The sequence below is a fragment of the Fonsecaea monophora genome, assembly GCF_001642475.1.
Source record: "Fonsecaea monophora strain CBS 269.37 chromosome Unknown Scaff52, whole genome shotgun sequence".
Lineage (NCBI taxonomy): Eukaryota > Fungi > Ascomycota > Eurotiomycetes > Chaetothyriales > Herpotrichiellaceae > Fonsecaea > Fonsecaea monophora.
The window spans coordinates 179,071-197,727 of NW_019173983.1; the positions used below are offsets into that span (position 1 = coordinate 179,071).

Sequence of the window (18,657 nt, forward strand, 5' to 3'; positions counted from 1 at the left end):
AATCACACTTGGCTCGGCTGCGATGGTTTGAACCTCAAAGGGTCCAAGTTCTAGACACCGCGGAGAACTTGGGCACTTGATCGAACCCTTGACTGATAGCGGTACGAGTATTTGTCATGGTAAACCGTCCACACGTCTTACAACTGAGCAATAAAGTGCATGTAATTGGACAGGAGCTGTCTTGTTGCTGACTAGAGAGGCGAGACCAACAGTCTTCCCCGCAAAGATGCGTCATGTCAGCCATGAGAGATCAAGTGTAGCTGCATTGAGAAGCAGATTGCACGTCGGCTCTATGGAATACTGATCAACGCCACCCGAGGAGAAACACCAGTGGGCAAGGATGCGGCACAATGCGCAAGAGGGCCGGCACTGTGTCCGGGGACCGCGATACCGTCAAATAAATGATGGTCCTTCACCGTTTCTGGAAATTTCGTCTTTCTGGACTTCGCATTGTCACTGACACCGCCGAACATGCCTGACTACATTCATTGGGACGCTCCAGGCGTGGAAGAGGAGCAACCGGGTGAGCAGGAAAGGATCAAACAGGTAGCAGAGCAGTTCTGCCGATTCCAGATGTTGAACTTTGACGAACATCATCACGCCCTGCGAGGCACTCATCTGAAGACTCAGGGTGTATGTTGGCATTACCTGACAGTTGCGACCCTGCTGATAGACATCGACAGTGTGTTGCGGGCAAGTTCATCGTCCACGACAACCTTCCTCCGCATCTGGCTCAGGGAATGTTTGCAAAGCCTGGCACATACGACGTCATCATGCGGTATTCTTCACTCACGCCCAAGCTTGTCCCTGACAACGTCCCCGCACCACGTGGAGCTGGCATGAAGATTTTTGGCATTGAGGGCGAGAAGATCTGGGGAGAAGACAAGAAAACCCAGGACTGGACTTTCAACAACTATCCCGTTCTCGAACTTCGCGATGCTCAAACCACGTATGAGATTGCGGACTCTTTGGAAAGAAACTGGGACAACCTACCAGAGTTTGAGAATGAGCTGAAGAAGCGTCCAGACGCCGACGTTGCATGCCTACCAGCCAAGATTCCTCAGCAGCACAGTAAGTTACATACATAGGATAGGCCGACGAATCTGATCATAGTCTACAGTGGTGGCTATGCCGCAATATTCACAATCGGCATATCGGTTTGGTGACTATGTGGCCAAGTTCGGCTTGTTTCCCCTGGGCGAAGAGCAAAAGAAGCTGGAGCATACCTACATCAAGGACAGTGACCCCAAGAATATCATCTCGTCCGAACTTCGCAAATTCCACAAGAACAATAAGGTGTCGTACTCTTTCTGCGCACAGCTTCTTCAGAACCTCGCCGAACAGCCCGTCGAGGACATCGGTGTGGAGTGGGACGAGCAAAAGTACCCATTCGAGCAAGTCGCCACTCTCGAGTTCGAGCCACAGGATAGCTGGCTTCCCGAGTTTCGAGTTTGGTGGGATGACCGGATCACTGTCAATAGTTGGCATGGACTCAAGGCCCATCAACCCCTAGGCAGCACCAACCGCGTGAGAAGGGTCGTGTACGCTGAGTCTCGCAAGCTGCGACTGAGGGTGAATGGCCATAAGGACTACATTGAGCCTGCAAGTTTGCAGGAAGTGCCGTTCCAGGTGGCCACTGAAGCGTAGCGGAAGGTTGTTGTGCCCCTAGGTACCATTTTCGGGCATGTGGAAGACGTGGGGAAGGCCGTAGAGGGAGTCTGGGACTCTCGGGAGAGTGAATAATGTTCGTTTGAGATGTAAGTGTGGGGGTGGTTCGGCCATGCAATGAGGGACTGAATAAACTCAGATGGTTGGTGGAATGCAAAAGCAAGTGAACAACGCAGTCTGCGCCCTGACTTTGATCTCAACAGTTCCGCCAACTACTCACCAGTGCAAAACCTCTTCACTCTCGAGTCTACAGGGATTTACCACACATCCCCCAGCTAGGCAGGCACCTGTGTAGCTGATCTTTAGCCGGGTTCGATGTTGCATTTTATGCCGAAAACTCATCATTCATCCCTCCTGTCAGTCGGTGTCTTTCTCTATCCCGCGACATGACCTGTGTGATTCGAGGCCAGCACCAGCAGATATTCACCGGTCACTGTCGCAGAATATGGACGCCGTGTTTTTTTCCCTCTTTCCCGTCTTCTGTTGCTCTCTACCTCCAGCCTGGCCAGCCAGAAATTTTGCGCACATTCTGTGTAAGTGCAGATTCAAACATGTCGCCTCCATTTTTCATCACACAGTCACCCTGCGACGACTACTTCTCCAGCCAACGGGCCGTCTCCTCTCACAGGTGAAACTTCAACGTCTCGGGAATCTCCCGCCATTGCATCTCGCTATCCAGGAGCTGTCTTGCCTCGTTCCACATCTGCTTGATCTTGTCTGCCTTGGCAGGCGATCTCGGTTCAAACCTCGCGGGGAACGGCAGCGGCATCGACACCAGGCCTGCGGTCCTCAGCAACGGGTCCGGCAGGGACGTCTGCCCAGGCGCAGGAGTGATGTCAAACCCCCACAGGAGTCGCGAAACGGCAAGGAAAGTGGTGACGTCGGCGAGATGAATGCCCGCGCAGATGCGCCGTCCCGCGCCAAAGGTGAAATGGTCACGTTTGGTCACGTCGGGGTTCTGGGAGGCCTCGAAGGACGACTGAGCGTCGTTGATGAATCGTGCGGGATCGAAGCGTCGAGGGTCGTCGTAGATGTTCGGATTGTTGTTGACGGCCCAGGCGTTGACGACGATTTCTGCGGCCCGCGGAATCCGATACCCGTTGTATATTTCATCAGAAAACGTCGCGTGCGGGACGATGAGCGTCGTGGTAGGCGACCACCGGAGCGTCTCCTTCACACATCCCCTGACGTACGGCAGGTTCGCCCAGTCGGACATGGACGGCAGACGGTCTCCCAGGACACGATCTATCTCGGCGTGAGCCTTCTCCTGGACATCAGGGAAGAGCAGCATCGCTTGGATAAAGGCCAAGATGGTATTGGAGGTCGTGTCGGTGCCTGCTTCCAGCGAACCACCTGAGATGTACGCGCCAAATCGGTCGTCGAATCCCTCCTTCTCCTGCTCCCGCAACATCTGCACCGTGAAGCACGGTTTCTGGGTCCCCTCATCCAGCTTCAACTTGACCTCGTTCCACAGTCGGAGGTAGAATGCTTCTTCCCTCTTTGTGTGCTCCACGGCCATCTTGACACCGGGTAACAGCCACCGAGGGAGCTTGCGAAAAATAGGATAGGCATCAGGAACATTTGCGGCAGTAGACTGGATTATGCCGGTGGTCTTTTCAAGGCTGTGCGTACTTGGACTAAGCCGCCGTCTCATATCTGACACAGCTATTCCAGAACATTGGGAATCGACTTACATCTCGAGATATTCTCTCATTTCCGCATCGTCGTACTGGGGGGTTCGCCTCCTGTATTGTGATCAGACAAGAGGTGGACGAGGAGCACGGGATCATGGACATACCCATATGTCATCATCATGGTCGTAGAGTTGGTATACCTTGCCGCGTAGCCCTCTGAGTTAGCGGCCTCTTGTGTGACATTTCCATTTTGCCTAGGACAGGAGGATCACCATGTACCTCTTCGTGTGACGCAGAAAATGGTCCGGGTTGGTCAGGATATCAAAGTTCATCTGCTTGTTTTCGAGCTCGATATACCTGATGGCCACCGGTTAGTGCACCCAAGATACTACTTATTGTCGTGAAAGCCAGTTCAGCGATTCTGACTCACGGTAAGTATGATTGCGTGAGGCTTATGCTCAACAACTTGTGGTACATCTTCCTCTGCTTCTGCCATACTTTGCCATAGGGCTTGGGTGGCATCACGAATCAGTATCACGTCTCGTTCCATCCCATCCCACACATCTCAGAGGCGAGAGTAACGATACCTGTAGCAGAATTCGCTCCCCATTACTCAGGATTTGGTGGCCAATGTAGCGGTCGCTCCGGTCGTTGGTCGCCTGCGCACGCTTGTCCAGGAGTTCCTTGACCTCTCTGTTGCTGGAAAGAATGATCATGACCTTTCCAGACCCGATAATGAGGCTGTAGATGGGTCCATAGATCTTGGACCATTTTTCGAACTGTAGGTGGGCATCCTTTGAGGGCATCTATTCTCTCTCTCTCGCGAGCGCGCGCGCACACACACACGTCAAAACGAATAACCACGGCACGTAGGAGTTGCTGTGAATGCGAATGCACCTGAAGAAGATTTCCAAGTACAGGGACGGTAGGAGGGCCTGGCGGATAGTCCTTTGGTCGGCGGCCAATGCGCGAAATCGCGTACAAGGCGAGTGCAAACCCTACCAGGGCCAGCACGAGAGACAAGTTGGCAGCCATAGGTGCGAATGAAGTAATGCCTACCGACGTCGTACAACTCAACGTCCACAGTACAATGAGAGAGCCAGGGCGACGAGGAGAAGGGTGACGTAGATAAATACACGAGTACAGGAAGCATTTCCGACCGCCCAACGAGGTACCACGGTCGGCAAAGCCTCTAGAACAACGAAGACCCTTGTGCCCCCACGAGGTGCATTATCCGTCGGTAAAAAGCAGCAGAATGTAATTAACGGGTTGTGGATCTGTAGGCATTTCCAGGCCGCGGACGGTTTTGGTGCATTTGGCGAAGATTTAGTTCGGGCTTTGGGGCTTACGAGGGGATACTTCTTTCGTGAGGCCATCATTCGCCGGTTCTTCTGAGACTTTATGTGTCAACCCCCGAGGGCTCGTGGTTCGGACAAATCGGGCTATTACGCCAGAGACTGTATACCAGATGGCTCTTGTCGACTTGGCTGTATTGGGTAGACTATGGCATATGAAATCTCCCTCATGGCCTGGCCAAGTAGCATTCTCATCAATCAAAACCGCACATACACTGCCCAGCAGCAGTCTTCCAGCGCCGACGACCAAGGACCCAAGGGGAATTGATATTGACGTTTCTCTACGTCCCATCAGGCGGAGATATAAAGACCTCTTGAGCATTTGAGCATTGAGAGCATCTCTTTGCGACCATGTCACGACCTTGGGACAACGAGCCTTCTGGTGTCATGCGGGCCCTCGTCCTGACATCCCCGGGACAGGAGCCACCATCTGCGTGTTTCACCTATACAGAAACCTACCCCCGACCATCTCTCCCTGGATCCGGTTGGGTTCTTGTTCGCATTCGTGCCACCGGCATCAACAGGGCTGAGCTTCGAGGTCGCGCCGCCGCACCCGCGTTCCCTGGGGAATGGAGTCTCTGGCAAAAGTACTATCGTCCGGAACCGCCTCAGATTCTGGGCGAAGAATTGGTCGGTGAAGTCGTCGAGGCGGCCACAGACACGCCGTTCAGATCGGGTGACAAGGTTGCGTCCACCCATGCTGGAGGTGGAAAGGCCTTTGACGGATCCTACGCCGAATATGCCATCTGCCACTCACGCCGAGTTTACCATCTACCGCAAGACACCACCTTGAGCTGGGAATTACTTGGGGCTCTCCCCATGAGCTTCCTCACCGCCTACGGAATGGTTATGATCTCGGCGAGACTGGGGAGCAGACCACCAGGTTCCTCGGTCATCGTCCATGGGGCAACGTCGTCGGTGGGCGTTTTCGCCGTCCTGATTGCGAAAGATCAGGGAGCGTCTGTGATTGCAACCACCCGTCAAGCGAAAAAGGTGGACCAGCTCAAACACTGCGGCGCAGACCATGTGCTCTTGGAGTCCGAGCTTGATGAAAAGATTCCCCAGATCCTGCCCAATGGTGCGGATGTTGTCGTCGAGCTCGTGGGAGCGGATCAGTCGATGCGTGCCCTCGGATGGACAGCCTTGTTTGGGAGCGTCGTTGTCTCTGGCGTCCTCAACTCGTCTGCCATTGTCGAAGGGTTTTCTCCCTTTCTCATACCCACCACCCGGAACCTGTCCTTCTACTCGGTCGCCAATGACGGTATAGGTGACCACGACGCCGGAGCGAGGCACACCGACATTGAACCGATATTCGCCTACGCTGTGAAGAAGATCGAAAGCGGAAAGTGGAACAAGGAGCATTTCGTGGACAGCGTCTACCATCTTTCCGACATTGGCAAGGCACACGAGCGTGCGGAAAAGAACGAGGCCACTGGAAAGCTGGTGGTCCTCGTCCCCTAGACTATGTAGACACTTGAATTCTCCGCTTCAAGGATCAACTTTGGCCTTCGGTCAGCTTTGGCCAAATGGATTGGCTCTTTTTTTCAGGCGACTCCTGCTACCATGGGCTTGCGGCCAAAGTCACCCCACATATACTGGACGTTGACGATGTTCTTCATCTCGTACGTTTTGGCCATTGACCGTCCATATACTTCTTCATCGTCGTAGAGGGCCCCAGCCAGGACTAACAGCGGATAGAAGTGATCGTTGGACGGGTGCGCCTCCAGGTATCGAGGACTCTGGGTGATGCGTACAAGTGCGGCGGCGAGTTCAGCACCCTGACGATGAGTTAGTATACTAATCAGGGGGGGACACTGGCCGGGGCGAAGAAAACATACTGTGTTGCTGGTGATGATATCATCAATGGACTTTTCAAAGTCCAGCGCAAATTTTGCAGGCTGCGATCCTTTCTGTAGGTTGTCCCGCCGTAGCAGGATCGGCAAGTGGTTCCCACGGAAGATGTTGTGGACAATGGATCCCGACGCAATGAGCAAGATCCCCTCTTTCCGGAGGCTTCTCAATGCTTGGCCCATTCTCACGTGGAATACAGGATCGTACCGGGCATTGATGCTCACTGTGGTCGCCGGTGGCATGTCATTTGGAAACATGTGCAGTGAGGGAGTCGTGGGGGCATCGACCCATTCTGCAGTTGTCGATTCCTCCACGTCGGGAAATCCAGCAGCCTTCAACAGCGATATCACTCGGAGTCCCAGGTCGCGCGAGATATTCGGCTTGAAATGGTCGTACTTTTCACGGGGGACCAGAGGCGTGAGGTCGACATGAGGGTCCGAGTTCGTGGCAACTCTGATCTTGTCGTCGAGTTCGACCCAGTGAGAGTTGATAATCACGATTCCCTTGACATTGGCCACAATTTCCCTCCCAACCTAGAGCTTCTGTCAGCTCCAGTGACGACAGGAGTGTCTTGGAACTTGGAGGCCTTTTTTTCGATAAGAACGCACCTTTCGGAACCAGGCCGTACTGTCACAGTCAGTAATTGACATCAAAGGAGTGCCATGAGAGGCGAATATCAAGGGCATGAGCCCTTTGGAGTTGTCCATGATGGGGGTGTCAACGTTTCTGGCTCAGCGATGTGTCGTTGGCGGCTATTGTAGCCTGGAGTCTGGAGAGGGCCACAGGGTTAAGGCAGCCATCAGAGTGCCCGTCCGTGGGTTGGGATCAAACTACGACAGTTAGCCTACTTGGCCGAAACCAGGAGTTGCCGATGGAGAAAAAGCCCCGCAAACTTCGAATCTCCGAGAACGATATGGGAGATACTCCGTATCAATCGGGAAAGGCGCAGCCTTGTCGCCATCTTATTCCTCCGGGGCCAGGGTGGGTGCCAACGAGTTCCGGGCAAGCTGCATTGTTTGCCCTCCGTGATGACGGCTGGCCGTCTACCCCCGTTTGTTACTCCCTTGACTCTCATGGTAAGATCGTCCGGGGAAAACATCTGATCGTTCTCGACCACACCTCGTCAGTCGGAGTGCCTAGACCTCACACCACGACATGTCGAGATGTCGGCTTTTCGTTCAAGAGGGGACACATCCGACCTCTCGGGAGCCCTCTTCTATAGCCCAAATCGACCCCTGCCTCCATTCGCGTTGCTTCCAGTTTCGTTGAGGCTCTGAGAAATGGCAGTAGTTCCTCCTCCCATCAGCAATGGCACGGGCCTACACCCTGCCCGGGATGAGGTTCTGCAGCATTACGAAGAGTTCAAGGCTAGCCGGATTAATCCACTAGGCTCTGCACAGTACATCGAGCTCGAGGCCGCTGCCAGCCAGCGCTTTGAAGCCCTTGCAGAAGATCCATGGGTCGACCATGCGGCAATCAACGCACAAACCCCGACTTTGAAGGACGGAGACGACGTGAAGATCATCATCTTGGGCGCTGGGTTTGGCGGGCTGCTCTACGGAGCGCGCCTCGTCGAGGCGGGATTTCGGCCAGAGGACATCCGCCTGATCGACACTGCGGGCGGCTTCGGAGGGACGTGGTACTGGAATCGGTATCCAGGTCTCATGTGCGATGTCGAGAGCTACGTCTACGCGCCGCTTCTCGAGGAGACGAACTACATGCCGAAGCACAGGTACTCGTATGGGACAGAGCTGAAAGAGCAGGCCGATCGTATAGCGCAGAAGTACGGCCTCACGGGCTTCTTCCGGGCCTATGTCGAGAGCGCCACGTGGGATGATCAACGCAAGAGATGGGCGATCAAGGTCGAAGAGAACCGCGGTCCCGGGCAAGACAAGGTCCACCTGACTGTCTATGCGCAATTCGTCATCTCGGCAACTGGCTTTCTGAACCATCCAAAGGTTCCCAATGTGCCTGGTCTGGAAAACTTTGAGGGCGAAATGTTTCACACGGCGCGCTGGACCTACCGTGTCACGGGCGGGTCACCCGAGGATCCAAGCTTGACGCGTCTCAAGGGCAAAAGAGTAGGGATCATAGGCACGGGTGCGACAAGCATCCAGGCAACCCCTGAACTGGCCAAGTGGGCGAAAGAACTCTATGTCTTTCAACGAACGCCGTCCAGCGTCGACGTGCGTGGCCAACGAGAGACCGATGTTGACGAGTGGAAGTCCAAGATCGCGACCCACAAAGGCTGGCAACATGACAGATGCGACAATTTCCTTCAATGGTCGGTGGGCTTGAACCCGGGAGAAGAAGACCTGGTCAACGACGGCTGGACCCACGCCCTGTCTTATATCGGTTTCATGGGCGCGCCGCACGACAAGCCCATCCAGCCGGAAGAAGTCCCCAATCACATCGCCAGGCTCCTGGCCATCGACGAAGACATTGCGGAACAAAAGCGTCAACGCATAGCCAAGCTTGTCAAGGACCCGGAGACGGCCAAAGCTCTCACGCCGTGGTACCCAACATGGTGCAAGAGACCCTGCTTCCACGACGACTACCTACCGACCTTCAACCTGCCCCACGTCCATCTCGTCAGCACTCTGCCCCGTGGGATTGAACGTGGCACGAGCAAAGGGCTGGTGGTCAACGGCAAGGAGTATGAACTCGACGTCCTGATTTTCAGCACGGGCTACCGTCCCCCGGGTGCTGGTCAAGCAGAGCCTGGCTCCATGGGGAACATGCAGTTCGTGGGGCGTGATTCCCTGACCATGTCCAAGAAGTGGCAGACCAAGGGGGCCAGCACACTCCACAGCTTTTTGACGCACGACTTCCCCAACCTGTTCCTCGGTGGCTACGTCCAGATCGGCAACGGGCAGCATGCCACCTATATCATGGATCTGAAGGCCCAACACCTCGCGTACATGCTGGCCGAGGCTCACAAGGGTGTCAAAGACAGCCAACGACTCACCATGGAGGCGACCGAGGACGCCGAGGAGGCGTGGTCGCAAGATGTCGCGAAGCATGCCGCTTGGTTTGCGGCTTATTCGATCTGCACACCGGGCTTTGCCACCAACGAGGGAGAGGACTTGAAGCCTCTGAGTCTGGAGGAGACACTCAGAAAGGCCCGGGCAGCACCGCACGCCCAGGGGTTGATCAATTTCAGGGACGTCTTGAGGCGCTGGAGGGAGGCGGGGAATATGGCAGGGGTTGATATCAGTACGTCGTAGGAACTGCCCAAGGTGTCCGGAGATGATGTTGGGAAGCCAAAGGGGTCAGTAAGTGATTTTGAGGTACTATTGCCTTAGATGGCTGGATCAGAGAGCAGTGTTCCCAGTATGTAATTGATGCATCCGACTTCCAATCAATGGACCCTCTAGATCATCGAAGAATCCGATTGAATCCATTCCTGGCAAACGCTGTGCTGCACCACCACATATCTAAGAGCGAGAGGCGGCTGTTATGATTGGTGTCATATCCTGCGGACCGATAGTCAGTGCTATCGTCACTACCGCCGCATCATGTTGGAAAAGAGGGGGGGGGGGAAACTTGCGATGTACATGGCCCAAAGAGCTAATCGTGGTTCAGAGTCAATTATCGACTGATCAACGACTGCTCTCGCAGCAAATTGATTGTGCACCGTCGTTCCATTTTCGAATTCCACGTCAACCTCTCCCAGCACGACAAAGTCATCGCCTCTGGCCGTTTGCGAATACGCCCGTGAGACATGGTGCTTCCGTCTTATCATCTTGCTTCCTGGTTTTGGTTTGCTGCGACTATTCGAGATCTCTGTGACAAGTGGTGGTGCTTAGCCCTGGGGGGTTGTTGTTGTTTCTCCTGCGCGATTGACCAAGGAAGGGAGGGATGCTTTATATATACCTTGTCTGCCGACAAACTTGTAACTTCCATGATCAAACACGCCATCTGGACTGAATACCTCGACAGCCATCCTGGACGCTGCGTCGGCGTCGTTGGAATCTCCAAGCTCCAAGAGCTTTTCCACCAACGTCCTGAATGGTTTTGGTATCGTCGGCTCTGGCCAGACCGTGTCAGCGGTGATATAGCTCATGGTGGGAGGAATGTAGCGTGGGGACTTTGCGGTACGTCAATGGGCGTCTGAAGAAGGTGTCTTTGGTTTTGAGACAGGATTTCATCCGACATTTTCAAACCCAGATGGGATCTCTCTTTTCTGAGATATAGGAATGTGTTAGGGATGGATGGGTCGCAGTATCGGCGGCAACAGAGACAAGCCGGCCCGCGAAGAGACGCTTCTCTAGTGCTTCTTGGTGCCTCTTCAGCTCCCAGGGTTTTGTCGGATTCTGGCGTTTTAGCCGATCCCAATCTTGTCGCCCTCCCCACGCCAACCAAGTGCATATTGCGGGGGAATCGTCTAACGACTAGTATCGCCACCAAGCCTCTGGAACTTGGCTCCCTGTCCCCCAAGTGCCCCCGTGCTCCGATGGTTTTCTTGGTGACGCTGTGGGCGACCCTTTCTTCCCATCCTCGTTTCTCAAAAACCCCCAGCGGTGTTTTACAATTCTCGCTTCCGACCAACCCCCCCAACCATGGAGACAAACTCCCAGGAGGAGAGGCTCAAACAACGACAACCCCAGTCCGCTGAAAAGGGTCAGCGGATGAAGCGGTCTATAGCTTGTGACTACTGCCGGGCAAAAAAAGTTCGATGTATGTGTTCAAATGTAGCGGTTCGCCACCCTGACCCGGGGCGAAATGGAAATGGAAAGATGAAAAAAAAATTGACAAAAACAAAAAGGCAATTTTGAGAATGGAGACTCTTGTATGAATTGCATCGACCGAGGACTGAGTTGCTCGCGGCCGTCGCGTTCCCAGCGGCGCAAGAACAACAAAATCCCAGTCCACCCGGACGAGGCTGCGTCACAGACAGACTGGATGCGCGGCATGTTGCAGCCATTTCTGTCCGAATATCCCAATCTTGTCACGGCAGCCGGAGCACAGGCCAATGCGCTGCCTCAAGTCAACGACATCATGTTCGATCCCCCCCGGAATACGGACTCGGAAAACATGGCTGGCGACCTGCCCGGGATGTTCGAGGTGAGCCCGATGGGATCTCGAAATTCCAGGCCACCACCACCCAACCACGACAGCGATGTCGATATCCAGCTCCAATCTGCGCAGGGTGACAATGTCGAGGTGCACCAGAAGACGTCCGAGTCCCAGCTTACTGCGCATCAGCTGCCGGGGGGTTCCCATTCTACAGAAACAGCAACGACTACACAATCTCCGCTGTTTGTCTCTGACCATCATGGCCTCAGCGCCATGCACAGTCCCGATCCACCCCACTCCGTCGTAAGTCAGATGGAGACAGAGGATGCCGTGGGGAAGAGCAGTATCTGGTCAAACAAGATGGTATGTCGGGCAAAACTGTTTGATATCTCTCACACGCATTGAAAAGTCGCTCACTACGAAATAGACAAACTATCAGTACTCGGGTGGGTGTTCCCGATTGATTGTTTTCGTGGGGGCAGCAGATGCCTAACTCAGTCTGTCAGGCCCAACGTCGTTTATATCGATATGTTCAACCGCAGGTATCCAATGGGTCTCTGAGCGGACCGGAAGTACCACCTTTGTAGACAGTGCCAATGAGTTCACCACTCGCATAACCCGGCTCCTGAAGATTGAAAAACGGTGTCTCACCCCGCCCATCGAGGAGCCCGACTTGGAGACCGCTTTGATCTACACCACAGGTATCTCAGACCGCATTCCGGAGCTCATGGTTGGTTCCAGAGACTTTGACCCGGGGCTAACACGAGTTGATGCCAGCTTACTTCGAGGACGCAATCGATGCCGAAATGGCCATCGTCCATCGACCCTGGTTTGAACAGCGGTTGAGCGAGTTCTACAACAGCGGCATGAAGGACCAGGACGCATCATGGTACGCCCTCCGCATGGCCATCTTCGCGTCCGGGAGTCAAATCGAGCTATCGAAAACAAAGAGCTTCCGCGAAGCAAACGAAACTGGATGGCGATATTTTGAAAACGCCCTCTCGGTTTACACCAACATTCTCTTCTATCAAACCTCTGTCGAGGGAGTCCAAGCTTTGGTGATCATGGTCAGTGAAGGAGAGAAAAAAATTTTCAGCACAGCAGGATTATTGATTATTGGCTTCTAGTCCTACTACTGTTCGACCGTGAGCCATCCTTGTCTCGAGTACATGCTCTGCAACGATGCTGTGAGGCTTGCTGTGGCTCAAGGACTCCATCGACAACCTCCACCCTCATTGAAGTTGACCCAGAGCGAGATCACCCAGCGGCAGTGCATATTCTGGGCGGCCTATTGCTTGGAGAAACAGACTGTGTCGCTGTCGGGTCGCCACTCGGTATGTATGCTTGTTATTGCTTTCCCGCCAGGAGGTATCGTGAGGATAGCTTTTTTGTTCTAATCTTTGACACCTTTACAAAGATGATCGACGACAGTGATATCACCTTGCCACTGCCGACGACCGTGTCTCCCGGCAGTACCCTGAACCTGAAATTTGCCGTCACTCTCATCCTGGTGTCTCACCTGTCGTCAATGGTCTCCAAACGACTCACCAGTATGTACGCGCTGCGACAGGGCCTCGACTATCTGGTCCATGTAGTCACCAAACTGGACGAGAAACTCGAGGCCCTCAAGAAATCACTGGAACCTATTCTGTCCTCCAGCTCGATGCAGACCGTACCCGGTCATCGTCCATCGGGAATGAGTCTGAAACAGATTTTGTTCCTTCGATACGCGATATCCAACGTCACCTTGGGCATCCACACCAGCCTGACACACCCTTGGGCCGAGTATCTCTTTGCTCACCAGAAGCGGCGTGCCGAACTCCAACCTCAGATAGACAGGTCATCTCAGATCGTGGCCGAAACATGTCGAAACGCAATCCGAATGATAAGTAAGATCCAGTTTGACGCGAGTACGCCGGTATCGTAAGTGACACCCCAGCGGAAACCCCCCACAGTGATCTATATCCAAGACTGACATATTTCTTTTTTTGGCCGCAGCGTGAGCTTTTTCGGTCCAATATATTCGTTGATCAACCTGTTCATTTTCATTCTGCAATCCCCGTCCGACTCCAATGCCAAATCCGACGTCGCCCTCCTCGACTTCGGCGCCGGACATTTCGCCTGGATGCAGATCTTTACAGAGTCCGAAGTCTCGATCGGCCTGGCCAAAGAACTGGCCGTTCTGGCTCAGGGGTTCCTGAAAAAGTATCAGAACGTCGACAAGGATTCGGCGGCAGCGGCGGCGGCGGCGGCGATACCCATGACTGCCTCCACACCGAGGACCGGAATCAACTTTGCTGACCAGGAACGCGCAAGGGAAGGCGGCAGCGGAGGCGGCGGCGGTGGTGGTGGTGGCCTGCGGACAAACGACGAGACTGACGAGACCACTCTTACAGCCTCGCCACCACCTCCTCCGCCGGACTTTGGATATCAGCAGACCGCGCAAGACCTGTCCGCGCAGCTGTCGGAGGTGCCGTCGTCCTTTGACATCAATCTGGAATATTGGAGCACCTTTGTGCCAGATATCTTTGATCCGGATCCCCTGACAGACTTTCCTGGCGTGGACGGCATGCCTTAGGCACTAGGCACTGCCCCCGAAGGTTCTTTTTCAGGGGGAGGGGCAAGCAGTTTAGAATATGCGATTGAGAGAAAGTCGGAAAAGCGTCGGGAGGGGGGTTTTAACGAATGTAATGGGACAACGGAACGAACGTGTAATAAAACATAATCAGCTACTTCCATCTTGTATCAAGCGGAACGAAACGTATTCGAACAAACTCGAGTTCTTGGTCGCATAAAGAAAAGCAGAGCTGACCCCCGTGTCCTGATGGCTAGAAGTCTATCTATCCGGCCCTACAGAGACCAGGCTACCTAAGCAATCTTGTACAAATCATCAGTCCCCGTTTTACCGTCCAATTCCGTCATTGTCTTGATGTTCCAGTCATCGGGCTCGTAGTCGTCCGGCACGTTCGTGTTGCGGAATGGTTTCCCCTGCTTGACATGGGCCATGACGGCGTCGAACTTTTCGTAGCCGTATCGTTCCGCGTCGCCCGAGTACAGCCAGTCTGGCTGTGGAATCTTGAGAAATTGCGGCTCCTTCTTGACTCTTTCCCAGTCCGTCTGGTGCCATTTGTGACGCACTTCCCACCCCATTCGCTGCGTGGTGGATGTCCTGTCGTACCTGTGTGCGAAGCCGGGAGCGTTAGTTTCTTTGTCTGTCTGTGTGTGTACAGGCCATCCATCTATCTCTTTTATTGCGCGATTTGATTTGCGACACTCACCTTAATTTCTGGAACGCCCGTAGAGCAGACGGGATATCGGAACGTCCCGCCCTGTCGACCAGAGATGCCAAAGTCGCCCCGTCCTCGACGCCCATACCACCTCCAGACCCCGAGGTCGGGAGATGGGGGTGCGCCGCATCACCCACGAGAACGATTCTCCCTCTGTCAGAAACCCACTTGTCGATCGGGTCGCGCCACAGCAGCTTAAAGTCGCAAATGACATGCTCGGGAATCTGTTTGATGGCGGCTTCCAGGACGGGATCGCAGCCCTCGACGACTTCGAGCATGTCCTTGACGGTGCCCGGGTAAGTCCAGGACTCTTCGACCGTGTACGTGTCCTTGTGGGTGAGGTAGGCGGATATGTATCCCAGCCTGGCGTTGACGATGATGATGGCATGGAGGTTCAGCCCGATCCAAATGATCAGTTGGTCGTTCTCGGTATAGGCCAGGTCGTGGGTCAACGGATCCTTTTGAAGGTGCTCCCGTGGGAAATACGCACGGTACACGGCAAAGCCACTGCGTTGGGCCATCTGAGTATTGCCCGTGACATATTTGCGAGCCCGGCTGTACACGCCGTCGGCTCCAACCACGAAGTCTGCCGTCACCAATTCCCCGTTGAGATAGACGCCAGCCTTGTCGTCGCCTTCCCAGAAATCGGTGATTCTGGTACCAAAAGTGAACTTGACCCCGATCTTCACAGCGTAGTCGTAGATCAAGGTTTGAGAGCGAGCGCGGCTCGTGTAAAGGTTGTAGTGCCCGTTGTACTTGTCTTTCCAGTCCTGCTCTAGGAGGACTTCTCCCTTGTCGCTCTTGAAGGTGACGATCGCTGGTCTTGCCGACTCTGCGGCCATCTGTTCAACAACGTCACCCCACTTCTCCATGACGATGCTGGCATTGGCCGTCAAGGTGATGATATCTCCTGTAGGAGCAGTCAGTTTTGTGTCTCTGTCCCAGTATAACCTAGACTGGACACTGCACCACCACCCGATTTAGAGACACGAACCTAGGATCTGTAACTTGGGCTCCCTCTCCACCACATGGACGTTGCATCCCTTCCTCTTCAACTCAATGGCACAAGAAAGGCCAGCATATCCGGCCCCAATCACAATGACATCAATGTTATTGTTTCTGGAAAAGTCGTCATCCGCGGCAGTAGGTATGCTTCCCATGATGTCGTTCCAATATCTTTCGTGCGGCTTTCAGACTGTGTGTGGTTTTGGGGGGCCTGCACTATTTTCGCAGACTAACTTGTAAATAGTTTTTGTAGGAGCTTAACGCGTCTGTTGTGTTTGTGTGTATGTGTGTGCGTATGCCCATGGCCATGGACCCCGGAGAAGTTCGGGCACCCAACGAAGCAGAAGGCTTTACCGGACGGGTGTTGTCACAACACACATACCGACGCCAACAAATATGCTCTGGGTGCCGGATTCTCCAAACATATCGTGCATATCTCGGCTTGTCGTACTCTAGAGCGGGCTCGATCGTTTGAGGGCGACAAGCTAAAGATGCGAGCCACACCGACCGAGAGGCGGGGGAATTATCGAGGGAGGTTACCAGTAAGCCTTGAAAGCTCATTGGGGGCCGTTGGGATAATTCCACCTTTTCGGCTACTTGGAGGCAGTATGGGCATGAGAAGACCAGTTTCCCCCGAGATCCAGAAGTCAGCTGAGAAAGTGTTGCCACCTAGGACCGGGGAATTCAAAGTCGCAAAGTCACCCGGACGGCACCAATGGGTGGAGCTATACCATTTTCGGGAAAGTAAAAACACAGTCTAACCCGAAATGAAACTTTATTCGCTCGACTAAATGACCAGATTTAGACGGCGACGAGCTCAGGCATTACTCCACATTAACTGTTATGCAGTTCAATCCCCATCCAGCTGTTCATGGCCCATGGATTTCAGCATCTGCAGTAGTCCGGATGGTCGTGGGATTCCTTTGTGGCAACTGCTTTTAATTCATGATAAACCCGGCTTGAAAAGGCTGTATGGTAGCTCTATCAAGGTCCAGTCAAGCTGTCAAATATCGTTAGAGGATTTTGCCCCTTCTTCACCAACTACCAGGCTGATGGATAAATGTCTATTAGTTGGAATCAATGGTTAGGGAATAGTCTACGTCGAGCCACATGTGACATGCAATCTCGAGGAAATAAAAATGGTCATCGTCCTTCTATTCCATTTTCACAACTAATTATTCTCTTGTAAAGAGCTTGGACGTCTCTTGTATGTCTTGTGAAGGGCGAATATGCCAATTTTCAAGGAACTGTTAGTTTACCTGGGCTTATTGCGACCTGACTGGAGTGCATGGCCTCTACCGTCTCACAGCAATCTCGTGCCAAGGGTCACGAACCCATTTCCGCCGCTACGAGAGACGCAATGCAATTCACCGTCACAAAGAGGTCGATGGTGCGATGGGTTTTCCATCGACACGGACCCTGACGAGGATGGACCTACGACTGGGAATGTCTGTGAATACTTGTTCATCATCACAAACACCACCAAAGACTTCGACGGGGTGGAACGTCTTGCGCTGGCAGTCAACGGGCAAGTTCCCGGTCCAGCGATTGAATGCCAGTGGGGAGACATTCTACGGGTCAATGTGACGAACAAGATGCAGAACAACCAGACAGCGATGCATTGGCACGGTCTCAGTCAGCGTGGCGGCACCACCAACGACCAAGATGGAGTCCCTGGAGTGACAGAATGTGCCATTCCGCCGGGTCACAGCCGAATATACGAGTTCAAGCTGAGTAAATCAACACACCACATCTTTCCACTTTCGGGAATCTGGGCTGAATTTTGCTCTCTCTTGTCGTTCTGTAGAGCAGTTCGGTACAGCTTGGTGGCATTCCCATGCTTTGTCCCAGTTTGGCGACGGGATCCGCGGTCCAATCATCATTCATGGACCCGCGACAGCCGACTACGACATTGATATGGGCGCCATCATGATCGACAACCTGTTCGACAACAGTTCCAACCCGATCTCGACTCCAGCCTATGCCTCTCGCGTTCTCCACGTAAATGGAACGGGCTTTTGGAACTACGTTCTGAACGGTGCAAACACCTCACCCGACCTGACGAGGGGCAGACACGCCTTCTGGTCGGTGAAGCCAGGGAAGAGGTACCGTTTCCGCATCATCAATTCCGCCGTCCAGTCGGCATGGGCCGTCCACTTTGACCACCATAAGATGACGGTCATTGCAGCGGATCTCGTCCCCATCAAGCCCTACACGACCGAGTGGCTCAATATCGGCAACGGCCAGCGATACGACGTGATTGTCGAAATGGACCAACCGGCGGATGCGTACTTTCTGCGCGCCGTGGCTCAGCTGGGCTGTCCTGACGAAACACAAAACAACGGTCTCGGCTTCGCGAACGGGATTTTCCTGTATCAAGGGGCGCCCCTCCACCTTCCCTCGTCCACGGCGGGAAACAAGACGGCTGCAGACTTTCTGTATTGCGCCGATGAGCCGTTGTCTTCGCTCACCCCGTGGATCGAGAAGAGCGCTGGGTCCCGTGCGGCATTTGAAGCAAAGGCCAAGACCCTCCCGAGTGGTGACCGCTACCGCCTTACATTCAGTGACGACGGCACTGTGTGGCGTTGGCCCCTGAACGGCACCATCACTGTGAACTACACCCAACCGACCCTGGAGCTTCTTGCTCGTGGAATCTCTCCGTACGATAGGCCTATTGAACAGCAAATTGTCCTCCCGGAAAAGGACCAATGGGTTTATTTCATCATCCAGAACTTGTTTTATGCGGCCCATCCGATGCACCTCCACGGCCACGAGTAAATCCCATCCCTCCGCGCTCCTCCCTCCTCCTCCCCCATCTCTCAAGATTTTGGGCTGACA

At 53.9% G+C, this 18,657-nt stretch overlaps 8 protein-coding genes across 8 annotated transcripts; 5 read left to right on the forward strand and 3 right to left on the reverse strand.

Moving 5' to 3' along the window:
• Positions 1–471: 471 nt before the first annotated feature.
• Positions 472–1,647, forward strand: AYO21_07085 (hypothetical protein; the record flags this gene model as incomplete). Its single annotated transcript, XM_022657042.1, has 3 exons — positions 472–633; positions 684–1,071; positions 1,121–1,647. 3 exons carry the CDS (start codon positions 472–474, stop codon positions 1,645–1,647), a joined length of 1,077 nt encoding a protein of 358 aa, XP_022510684.1.
• A 643-nt stretch (positions 1,648–2,290) lies between these two features.
• On the reverse strand, positions 2,291–4,337 carry AYO21_07086 (hypothetical protein; the record flags this gene model as incomplete). The annotated part of the gene is made up of 6 exons (XM_022657043.1): positions 2,291–3,305; positions 3,363–3,413; positions 3,467–3,556; positions 3,733–3,812; positions 3,890–4,081; positions 4,149–4,337. 6 exons carry the CDS (start codon positions 4,335–4,337, stop codon positions 2,291–2,293), a joined length of 1,617 nt encoding a protein of 538 aa, XP_022510685.1.
• Positions 4,338–5,008: 671 nt separating this feature from the next.
• On the forward strand, positions 5,009–6,118 carry AYO21_07087 (hypothetical protein; the record flags this gene model as incomplete). Its single annotated transcript, XM_022657044.1, has 1 exon — positions 5,009–6,118. One exon carries the CDS (start codon positions 5,009–5,011, stop codon positions 6,116–6,118), a length of 1,110 nt encoding a protein of 369 aa, XP_022510686.1.
• An 83-nt stretch (positions 6,119–6,201) lies between these two features.
• AYO21_07088 (hypothetical protein) lies at positions 6,202–7,215 on the reverse strand (the record flags this gene model as incomplete). Its single annotated transcript, XM_022657045.1, has 3 exons — positions 6,202–6,435; positions 6,496–7,041; positions 7,117–7,215. The coding sequence occupies 3 exons, from the start codon at positions 7,213–7,215 to the stop codon at positions 6,202–6,204; spliced, it is 879 nt and encodes a 292-aa protein (XP_022510687.1).
• Positions 7,216–7,788: 573 nt separating this feature from the next.
• Positions 7,789–9,735, forward strand: AYO21_07089 (hypothetical protein; the record flags this gene model as incomplete). The annotated part of the gene is made up of 1 exon (XM_022657046.1): positions 7,789–9,735. The coding sequence occupies one exon, from the start codon at positions 7,789–7,791 to the stop codon at positions 9,733–9,735; it is 1,947 nt and encodes a 648-aa protein (XP_022510688.1).
• Positions 9,736–11,070: 1,335 nt separating this feature from the next.
• Positions 11,071–14,105, forward strand: AYO21_07090 (hypothetical protein; the record flags this gene model as incomplete). The annotated part of the gene is made up of 8 exons (XM_022657047.1): positions 11,071–11,188; positions 11,277–11,890; positions 11,955–11,973; positions 12,034–12,257; positions 12,316–12,594; positions 12,655–12,861; positions 12,945–13,450; positions 13,526–14,105. The coding sequence occupies 8 exons, from the start codon at positions 11,071–11,073 to the stop codon at positions 14,103–14,105; spliced, it is 2,547 nt and encodes an 848-aa protein (XP_022510689.1).
• A 290-nt stretch (positions 14,106–14,395) lies between these two features.
• Positions 14,396–15,974, reverse strand: AYO21_07091 (hypothetical protein; the record flags this gene model as incomplete). The annotated part of the gene is made up of 3 exons (XM_022657048.1): positions 14,396–14,696; positions 14,806–15,724; positions 15,809–15,974. 3 exons carry the CDS (start codon positions 15,972–15,974, stop codon positions 14,396–14,398), a joined length of 1,386 nt encoding a protein of 461 aa, XP_022510690.1.
• Positions 15,975–17,048: 1,074 nt separating this feature from the next.
• Positions 17,049–18,597, forward strand: AYO21_07092 (hypothetical protein; the record flags this gene model as incomplete). Its single annotated transcript, XM_022657049.1, has 3 exons — positions 17,049–17,068; positions 17,129–17,553; positions 17,627–18,597. 3 exons carry the CDS (start codon positions 17,049–17,051, stop codon positions 18,595–18,597), a joined length of 1,416 nt encoding a protein of 471 aa, XP_022510691.1.
• Positions 18,598–18,657: the final 60 nt, after the last annotated feature.